General features: G+C 38.4%; 2 protein-coding genes across 2 annotated transcripts in view; both read right to left on the reverse strand.

Annotated features, from left to right (window-relative positions):
* Positions 1–1,282: 1,282 nt before the first annotated feature.
* LOC101242196 (A disintegrin and metalloproteinase with thrombospondin motifs adt-2-like) lies at positions 1,283–5,621 on the reverse strand. The gene is made up of 9 exons (XM_018817537.2): positions 5,549–5,621; positions 5,157–5,309; positions 4,564–4,707; positions 3,500–3,704; positions 3,109–3,215; positions 2,777–3,028; positions 2,495–2,645; positions 1,875–2,164; positions 1,283–1,599 (listed from the first exon to the last, which is right to left on the reverse strand). The coding sequence occupies exons 1-9, from the start codon at positions 5,619–5,621 to the stop codon at positions 1,427–1,429; spliced, it is 1,548 nt and encodes a 515-aa protein (XP_018673082.2). The 3' UTR covers positions 1,283–1,426.
* Positions 5,622–5,957: 336 nt separating this feature from the next.
* LOC100186704 (transcription factor SPT20 homolog) overlaps positions 5,958–10,411 on the reverse strand; it is a 16,514-nt gene continuing 12,060 nt past the window's right edge. The window contains exons 14-20 of the mRNA XM_002122227.4: positions 9,795–9,919; positions 9,353–9,564; positions 8,594–8,736; positions 8,045–8,161; positions 7,700–7,848; positions 7,234–7,326; positions 5,958–6,948 (exon numbers count right to left, since the gene is read on the reverse strand). Of these exons, the coding sequence (XP_002122263.1) occupies positions 6,841–6,948; positions 7,234–7,326; positions 7,700–7,848; positions 8,045–8,161; positions 8,594–8,736; positions 9,353–9,564; positions 9,795–9,919 (947 nt within the window). The 3' untranslated portion in view covers positions 5,958–6,840. The remainder of the gene's footprint in view (positions 6,949–7,233; positions 7,327–7,699; positions 7,849–8,044; positions 8,162–8,593; positions 8,737–9,352; positions 9,565–9,794; positions 9,920–10,411) is intronic.

Here is a 10,411-nt window from a genome sequence, read left to right on the forward strand (position 1 = left end):
GGGTCGGCAGGAATTGCCATGGCAACAACTTGGCGCTGCAATCATTGTGTTTGATTGCAACAATAGACGCTGCGGGCGAGGGGCGCTGGTTATTATGAGATTAGCTGTCCTAGTTTAGAGACAGTAGAAAACAATTATGTTTAAGATTCATAAGAACAATAGTTCATACTGCGTAAAGGTAATATATTCACAAGTTCTGTTTCCTTTCACACATGTGTCGCAATCATCATACAGGCTATCATTCTAATAATAAGATATACTTCGTCCAAAGTATTTCGAAATAAAAATGAACTAACAAGTTTCTAAATCTTTTTTGATATAAATCCTACCTCGCTACGGAATTTACAGGAACTTATATACGCTTATTTATATATCTCGCAACAACAACCCACTACGCTTAGTAACAAGTCCTGTCCTGTCAATGGGCTTCGAAAACCTTTAACATATTTTCTCGTCTTTTCTGTTACAAACACTCCCAAGACTTTACGATCGAACACTGTCTGAGCGTGAGCACACAATTGGAAAACAGCACAGGAAATTTGGACGATGAGTGGCAATCTTGAAATTACAAAAGTGCTGTTGGTACAGCATCGCATTGATAACGCGATATAATACGATTCCAGATCGATCCATCTCGCTGTAATAACAACATATGACGTGTGGAGTATTTGTGCTTTTGAATTTCAAATCCAACCGCTTGTAAGGAGCGTTCATTGTATTCGGTGGTTACGAACGATAAATGGTGAAAAGTTTTCAGCAAAAGCAATTATGTTGCGGGTGCGGTAAAGAAACAAACAGTTACCGTTTACACTCTTTCAATGGCAACGCGGTATTATAATTTGTTTACCCAGTATTGGACGTGTGTATATAGGGTGGGGTAAGATGGGACACCTTTAGCACAAAACGTCCAAATATCCTGATTGTGTTTCAAACAATTAACATTGGTATATATGGAAGTCGTGGGGTATGGTTTTATAACTGTTTGAGTGTTCTTTGTCTAGCAAATGGGACGAGAAAATAGAATGAGAAGGTGTCCCATCTTTACCCGCCCTACTATACGTTGTGGGGAGTTCTTGACGTCAACGACGCTATCCATTAAAAACTTAAGTACGATACGTCAACATAATACGAGTAAAAAAAGTTGCGTGACTCCTTGAACCACTTCAATGCAGGTCAAGGCGCTTAAGGATTTCTTCGGCACCTTTGAATAACTTGAATTGCGACAGGTTATGTGACATTTGAAATAGGTAGTTCAGTACATGAACAACATTATTGAGCTTTTTTGTTAACTTGTGTCAGTGTGAACTTAACCGAAATGGGTTTTCACAAAGTCTTTCATGATAATGCTTGTACCAATACGGACTTGCATTGATGTATTCGGTTCTGGAACTCTGAGGTGTATTAATTATCGGATGCTCCTTGTACATCAACGAAAAGTGCAAGGGTCTTCTTGGCATGAGATAGAGCGCATTGAGCAAACCTCGGGTGCTGGTTCAGTTGGAGACATCAGACACGTGCGAGATTCCCTTCGTGTTCCGCCTCCACACGGTACAGTGCAAGTGGACACAGCAGACCACGTTGACCATGCAGAACAGTAGCCTGAAATGTCACACCAGCTTTAAAACGAATGCTATAAATTTATATGTGTTTTGAACAGTCGACAGAACACTTATAATTAAACTACACAGGCTTTTATGTAACTTATACTTCTTCGCGTTGCCGAAAAATGACTGTGGTTAAACACGAGTGTTCTGTTTCATACACTTCATGACAGCTTACGAGTTATGTTACGTGGTGGGTGATTATTTTTTTATTATTTTTTTTATGGGCTAATAATTTGGACCACTATGGTTGGAGATACAATACAAACTTACCACCATTACAAAATTCCGTCTCGGTTGAAGCAAATATACCGCCCGTACAGTGTCCATCTTCAGCCCGCAGCAAAGCCCCAGTGACAGTGTTGTAACATTGCCTGAATCTGTTACGTAAACCCGAGCCACAGTCCTCGGAACATTTGCTCCAAAGAGACCAAGGTCCCCATACACCGACTATGGATATCGGGGTTGGGTCGATAGGACAAGGCAGCAATTGACACGCGGTAAAACTTTCACTGCATGAGGCAGAGAGCAAATTCCCGCGATTGCCCTCTGATGTACAGGTTCTAAAACAGAAGTCACTTTTTAAATTAGTAATATTGTAATTGGCATTAAGAGTTTAACTATACGTGTGATTTTTAACGGACCATTGCCAAGATGGAAATGCAAATTAGAAGCCGTGCGTAAACGGATTTGTAATATCAATAAGTTATCTATTAGTTGGTAATAGATGGCTTTATGTGAAGTAACCATTGCAGTAATGGAAGATTATAGAAACAAAATGGCGGAAGAAATATACTTAGTAATTATTTTATTAAAGTGACTCTGCACTGACGGTATTACATTAGCAATCAACAAAGTGATTTGAAATGGGAAAATTATCACATCAGTCTTACCTTGACCGAGCCATAATTCCAAGACCGCAAGTTACAGTACAGTCTCCGTCGACCCAATTCGACCATGTTGAACAAAGATCTATATTACACGATGCTGTATCGTAAACGCTAAATCGCCTCCCAGGGCAACGAATACTATCCACTACTGTGTCTAGAGAAAAAAAAGATGTTTAATTACTCCGACAAAGACTTTTTCGAAAAAAAATGGCCTGTAAAAAACAAATGCAACATAACACTATTTCAGAGAGATTTAAAACGAGTTACATCAGTACAAGATCCCACCTTTCTGGACGCAATCCCTTGTTCTTTTCATTACTCCGAGCCCACAATTGTTTGAGCATGCGCCCCATTGTGACCACGCCCCCCACGTCGGCGGGCAAGGATTCGAACAGTTCGCTAACTCGATACCGTTTCCCACGCACCCAGTTACGTCCCCACTTGTCGTAAGTACACAAGTTCGATTCCGTGAGTGCAGACCAGAACCGCAGTTGCCGTTATTACAAAGGCTCCACAAACTCCAAGCAGACCACTGAGCTGTAAAAATAAAACGTGGTTTGACCAGGTATGACAAAACAACAGTAGACATTGAAATATAGCATTAGATGCAAACTTACCGGCGGTCGGCCATCGTATCACAAAAACATTCGGTCGATAGCACGGCGACATGGATGTCCCAGTGTTATTTGCATTCCAACAGCAATGGTTTATGTTGCAGAACGATCTATGAAAAAAGTTTAACGAAATCAATTGTAGGCTACACATACGCAACAATGGTTCTATAGAAAAATATAAAAAATGTGGCTGGGTTAGATAAATTACTTAAGAAATGACATCCCGTATTTCTAAATCGTGTTACTAACAAGTAACAACTAATTCTCTTTAGGAAGTCGTGAGGATACGGTTATATAATTCAGTTAATATTCTTACTATCAAATGGGGCTTTAAATACTATAAAAACATGGACCATTCTACTCGACCTACCATACTTAAGTTTAGAGTACTTACCTTGCAGTAATATTTGTTCCACATTCTGTTCCATTTTTACTCGGACATTGCGAGTAAAACACAATGGAACCGATCTGGAAAAATCCAAACGGACCGCCATTAAAGGTGTTTGTTCCTGCTGTTGTTGAAATGATTCGTCTTGTTGTTGTTGTTGTGATTGGCTGAACTGTGGTTTGAGTTGTTGTTGTTGTTGTTGTTGGTAGTGCTGTTGTTGTTGTTTTTGTTGTTGTTGGTGGTGTTGTGATTGGCTGAACTGTGGTTTGAGTTGTTGTTGCTGTTTGTGGTGGTGGTGGCGTTGTTGTTGTTGTTGTTGCTGTTGTTGCTGTTGTTGTTGGTAAAAGCGTTGTCGTTGTTGTTGTTGTTGGAAGTGTTGTTGTTGTCCTTGGTTGAGTTGTAGTTGATGTTGTTGTGGTTGTTAAACGCCTTGTTGTTGTTGTTGGAAATGTTGTTGGCATTGTTGTCGAGACTTTGTCTTTCTGCGTTGTTGATCTGAAGGTATATGGAGTAAAAGTTGTTGTCGTTGTTGTTGCTGGAATGAATCTTGTTGTTGGCATGGTCCATGGTCTCGTGGTTGTTGGAAATGTAATAATTGGTGGCAGTGTTATTCTGGTTGTCGTTGTAGCCCACCTTGCAGTACTAGTAGTTGGAATGGTAGTCGTTGTGGTAAATTTGTAATGTAACGTGTCGCCTGTGAATGTAAAGCTTGGAAGTTATATGCTATATAGTTCTGTGAGGTAATATGGGACACCTTTAGCACAGCATTTCCAAATTTCTTGATCGTGTTTTAAACGATTAACAAGGTTCTGTGGCTAAATGGGACGATAAAATAGAATGAAAAGGTCTTCCATTTTCCCCACTCTACTATAAATACACAATAGGCAAATCGTTACACAAATCTAACTACACGCCCAGTTTTATGACAGGTCAAAAATATATAACAGATTACAACTGTATTTGTAAGGCATATGGCTCACTCGTTAATCGGGTTTCGGTGTTGTCCTTCTTATATGCCAATTAAAACCTTTAAAAAACAATTCAAATAAACATGCATCGTCTTTACTCACGTTTTGGGCGGTAACACATCGGGTATTGGCTCTGGTCGAAACAACAACCTCGAAATTCACACGGGTTTCGATCTAAAGCACGATGACCGCACACGTCTCGGTGTAAACCAGGGACGAGGCATTGTTCATCCGCTGGACATGTTCCTAAATATATACCATGTTAATTCGAACCAAAACACATTTTTGATGAATTGCTACTTCACAGAGTTTGTTTTTTTATTTGTTCAAAACTAAAGGCAGTTTAATATGTAGTAGGTTGGGAAAAGACGGGATACTTTTTCATTATACTTTCTCGTCCCATTTGGTGGTAAACAAAGAACATTCAGAGAATTATGAAACCGTATCTTTACGACTTCCATAGACCGTTGTTAATTGTTTAAAACCGGACCAGAATATTTAATTTTAATTTGCTCAACGTCTCGCGTCTTTCCCCCACCCTATACTATAACTTATGTTAAAACATTACGATTAGCCTATAGATGTTAGAGCATGGGACTGATAATGTATAGTTTAAATATATACATAATTTGTCATTATAAACATAAGTATCAGGCACAAGCTAATATATTACAACATTACTATGCTCAGTCTACCTCTTTTTTCATAACATAGCGGACGGGGTCGAAGCTGCATTTCGTACGTCGAGTCGTCATAGCAACAGTTGACAGCATTACAAGTGAATTCGTCCAAGTATCCACCATAGGAACATGCAGTTCGCAAGTACACATGCTCCCAGCAATTGCAATCTAGAAAAAAAAACGTTTTAATTTTATCACATAAATATCGATGTTAAATGTTATACCGATGACATACAAAAACCTTTTACACGTAATTTTGTACAGCCTGCGTTAAATTTAAAGACTAAAGATAATTTTTAATCAAAACCCACAAGTCGTCCTTCCCGAATCTTAAATTAAATTTTAAGTTAAACTTTTTAAATAGTTTTGGTTTTTGAAATCTAGCCCTGGTTAAAACATAAGCTTACCTGAACTCATACCAGCCATAGAGATACGCACAATCATTGCAGCGACCAATACATAAGCACTCCACATGTTCATTTTCAACTGTTCACCTGTTGGCGTGTGTTACAAATCCAACTATGGGCGGTGGTGTGGGACTATATATAGCGTAGATGGGCGGGATTATAATATCATAGTGACGTAAATAGCTCTTGAAAGCGACGAAACTACAGAGCTCGTAATACGCAACTAATTGCCACGCAGTACGTCGATTCAGCGCCAGTCAGGGAGCCGTTAATCTAACAGTGTAAATCGGCGATTGATTAGAAGGCGACTCACCCATTAATACTGGCTTGGGCGCGTGCACTGTCTCTTCAGGTCCACGTCGGATTTATTGCTGATTTAAAGTTGTAATCTGTAGTTTGGTAGTGTGTGAACTTTGATAGGCGTTGTCTGTATTCATTTTTATGATAATACATTTGTCCATAACAGAATAGATAGAGAATTCGCAATAGTGTATAGTAGGGTGGGGGAAGGCGGGACACTTTTAGCACATAATATTCAAACATCCTGATCGTATTTTAAACAATAAACTACGGTTTGTAAGTCGTGAGAATACGGTTTTATAATTCTTTGAATGTTCTTTGTTTACTACAAAATGTGACGATAAAATAGAATGAAAAAGTTTCCCGTCTTTCCCCACTCTACTATGTAACAAACAGTTTGAAAACTACATATGTTAAAACAACACAAATGCGCGAGAGGGAGCAAATTGAAATCGCTTCACACACCGCTCACGATTACAGGATAATTCTGCGACAGAAACCGCAATTAAATTTCCAAGAACGTTCCTCAGTGTCTAAGTACTTGTGTACATGCATGTTAACAAATTGGTGGAGTAGGGCTGAGTAGTGGCGCACGTCAGACCCACGTACGACACACTGCAGCCAGGCGCCGGTTTAACTCCGAGAAACAACGACGAAGATTGAAAACACTGGATAATCCGACAACGGTAAGTGAATACAACAAACAAAACTTCATACGACAGCTTGTAGAGTAAACCATATCTATTGAAACATGAGCAACACTACGTAAAATTTAGACAATACAAAACAATAGCTTTCGATACGTAAATTTACTAGCATTAAACTAATGCACCCGCAAATGATACACGTGGAGACTGGCATTGTGGTTGGCATTAAATACATTTTTACCGCAGCACCAATCTATTTCTACTAAATTCAGCTGACGAAATATCTCACAAGCAACTTGCTTATAGCGAAGCAATAGCAGCTTGGCAATACAACTGATATGTTTGCTACTTTTGATCGGGCGTCGATTTTCGCTTACGACTTCGCACTGGCTTGGGGTTGGAGTTGCCTCCGTTTCCAGACGCTAATTGTTGAAGGTGCTGCGCCAAAGCCATCTGTGAGTAAAAAATTAGAATTGTAAATAAAAAGCAAAAAATCTCTAACAAAGTTAGAATTGATAATAAAAGTAAAAAATGTTTCAAATAAAAGTAAAAAATGTTTAAGTAGAAAGTAAAAAATGTTTAAGTAGAAAGTTAAAATTTTAAAAAGGGTACTAATGTAGCATAGGTAAACGAGTACATACTGGCTTTACGAAACCCTGTTATTCTACAGCTTATCCTAAACAAGTAAAATTTAAGTAACTTGTAGTGTCTCGTATTTGGCAGCTACATGCAACTTACCTGTGGTGATGACGACTGTTCAATGGGCGACGAACGAACCGTGTTCAGAACCAGTTGTTGCCCAGCTCGTATTGGAAGCTGCTGTATTGTGTTCTGCAAAGGTTGTATAAAATTTACTGATGTTTTTTTTTCAGAGTGGTATTGCTATAGGGGCGATATGGCTATGGGAGAAAAAGTAACGCCAATGTCTTTGCAAAGGTGTTGACGTGGCCACCCTATATAAAGTATAAAGTATTGTTTTTGCAGACTGATGCTACTACTGTGGGCGTATGAGCAAGACAATTAATTGCCCCAATTGAACAGTTATGGGTTTTTTCAAAATCCATGCATAAAACCGCCAAAAACCCCAAACCCACATAGTAACATAACCAAACAGTACCCAAGTGCTTTAAAACCCCTAAATTTGCCCTGGTATCTGTGGATAAAATAAGTTAAATAAATGTAACCAAATCAAGTTATGTCTTACCGCGCCTGACACTTGCAAAAGTTGCACGGGTTGTTGAGCGTTCGTTCCTCGCACATTAAACGTGATAGTTCCTCCTTTGTTGTCTGATTGTTGAGTCATTTGCTGTTGGATGCGATTGCTGGTGACAGCCCGAACTTGACCTATTTGACCTAGAGGACATAAACAGCTATTATTAAAACAACAAGTGCATTTAAAGCAACAAAACAGCAGTTGTTAAAACACGCTTACAGTTTAAAACATATTTCCATTAAATTGAAAGAAAATAATGGTTTTTGCTCCACCCAAGCAGACAAACAAGTCGTTTATGTTTAAATAATGCCTAAGTTTGTCAGTACAAATAAACACCTTGCACATTGTTGTTATTGTTGGTGAGTATGGTTATAGGAGTGGATGAAACATCACTGGTAGCCACGGTGAAATGTTGTTCCGTCATCTTGGATGTTTGTGGTTTATCTTGGTTTACTATGTATGATAATAGGATAGGAAAACAGTTGACAAAGTTTAGATTAAGCTTTAAGTAAAGTTGCATATATAGTTTAAGTAAATATAACATATTTTGAGGTGTATGAAACAGAACACCCGTGTTTAACAACTGTCATTTCCCGGCCACGCGAGGATAGGATAAAGTAAGTAACATTCAGACATTTATTCAACATAAGTTAGAACAGTGGGTAGAAGAAAACAAGTTCGGAATAATAAAAATAAAGTACGACTGCAATAAAACAAAAGTAATTAGTATAAAAATAAACAAAAAAATCAAATTTAAAGAAAGTTACGCAGCTAACTTGTAAATACATGCACGCGGTGTATGAATCCACTATGCATGGTTTACAAAATAGGACCCAAATTACAACCAACCGAGTTAAAAATAAACACTGTATGCAGTCAACTTACACTGAGCAGCTATTTGTGCAGCTAGCGCAGGTGGTAGTTGTGAAGCAGGTATAGTGAGCGTACCACCGGGTAATCTGGATCCCGATAACTGGATGTTGCCTAGTATGGTGGGAGGTTGTTGGGAGATCACGTTTCTTCCTCCGCTGGGGAAGCAAGAAAGAAATTGTTGTGTTCGATTAATATTCCGTTACCAGACGTAATGTAAATAAACTTTGCTTCAACCTGTAGTCACGAATGGGTTGTCCAAATTATCAGCCACACATAAAAAAATAAAAAATCTCCCAAAATAATCACCCACAAAGTAACATACTTGATAACTTGTAAGCTGAGTAGCTGACACAAGGTGTTTAAAACAGAACACCCAGGTTATAAGTTATAACGACTGTTGTTTTTCGGCCACGGGAGGATAAAGTAAGTTCCGTTCACTCAAACTTTTACCGGCTCAGCTGTATAAAACTTAGTGTATTTCCGAAGTTTTACATTTCCTGATAAAGTTTTGCAGGATGGAAAAAAATCGGAAATAAACTACGTTTTACCCCAGATGAGCCGCTGAAAAATGATTTAATATATTATTTATATTTTGTAATTGTGGGTATGGCTCTACAGGGTGACACAACTTGTGTCTTGTCCAAGGACACATACTCCTATCAATTTGGTATTAGTGTCGAGCATCCAACCCAGTATCCTTCGGTTACATTTTTTTTATTAAAAACTGCTTAAACAAATTTTAAGAGTGCACAAAATGATTATAATACTCACCCTAATATATTGATAGCAACTTGATGTGTTGTAGTAGTGGGTGGACCACTTGCGATTGACACCGGCATTCTTATGATTGTGTTTTGCTGCTGCTGAGGTGGTTTCTGTAACCTTACCTGCCCTACTACTTGTTGTTGCTGTGTGTTAAGTGCCATGCTCAATGGAAGTTGTACACTGACAGATCCACCTTGGTTTAAAGTGTTCTGCATGCTCTATATAGAGGGTAAAAATGCAAAAAAAACAGAGTGGTATAAAATGTATACTTCTGTAAAATGCCTTTTTTAGTAAAACACCTTTTGTAAAATTCATGAAAATTTTTATATTTTAAAACTGTTGTTAAGGTAATTTATTTCTCCATTTGACAACATGAAAATTTTCAAACTAAAGAGGATTTGCATTTTCCTAACTGTTGATACCAAGTTACCAGGTGAAGCCAACTTACCATAAGTTGATCAAAGTTTTGGATCAAATTATTGTTGGGGGCGGGACTTGATGATTCCTGGGGTGTGGGGGTGATCAGGGGAGTCCCCGATCGTTGGTTGTTGTTGAATGTAAGTTGCTGTTGGCCTGAGGTAACCAATTGACATCATTACAGAATTATGACATCACTACACTGAATTATGACATCAATATACCAAGTTATGACTAGGGATGGGCCGAATCGAATCCGAATCCGAATATTCGGCGTTGTTCGACGCATTTTTAGGTATTCGATCGAATCCGAATATGCGTGGTCGAATCCGAATACTTTCTATTGCCCACGAAATACCACACACACACTACTAAATTCGCCAAAACAGTAATTTCGTGATCGTCTGAATATAAAAAATCTTGATTTTACAACCAACAATTACGCGGGTTTCACATTAGAGTTTATAACGTAACTAAGTTCACACAAATTTCGTTCGAATTTACTCTTAAGAAAGTAACGAATCGCAGCGCCTACGAACTACTTAATGGCCTATGTTTCCGCGTATGATTTGGTAATTAAAAGCGAAAAATCGTAAAACTATTTTTATTTAATATTGCAAAATCTTCTGTAACAGTTATAAATAATGT

The sequence above is a fragment of the Ciona intestinalis genome, chromosome 2, assembly GCF_000224145.3.
Source record: "Ciona intestinalis chromosome 2, KH, whole genome shotgun sequence".
NCBI classification, from domain to species: Eukaryota; Metazoa; Chordata; class Ascidiacea; order Phlebobranchia; family Cionidae; genus Ciona; species Ciona intestinalis.

What these genes read in the sequence shown, in the direction of transcription:
- LOC101242196 (XM_018817537.2), bottom strand. Translation starts at nt 5,621, where the DNA reads ATGAACATGTGGAGTGCTTATGTATTGGTCGCTGCAATGATTGTGCGT. An exon ending in TATGGCTGGTATGAGTTCAG is followed by an intron (nt 5,310 to 5,548) that starts GTAAGCTTATGT and finishes TTTTTTTTCTAG; the next exon opens with ATTGCAATTGCTGGGAGCAT. An exon ending in GACGGAATTTTGTAATGGTG is followed by an intron (nt 1,600 to 1,874) that starts GTAAGTTTGTAT and finishes GTGACATTTCAG; the next exon opens with GCTACTGTTCTGCATGGTCA.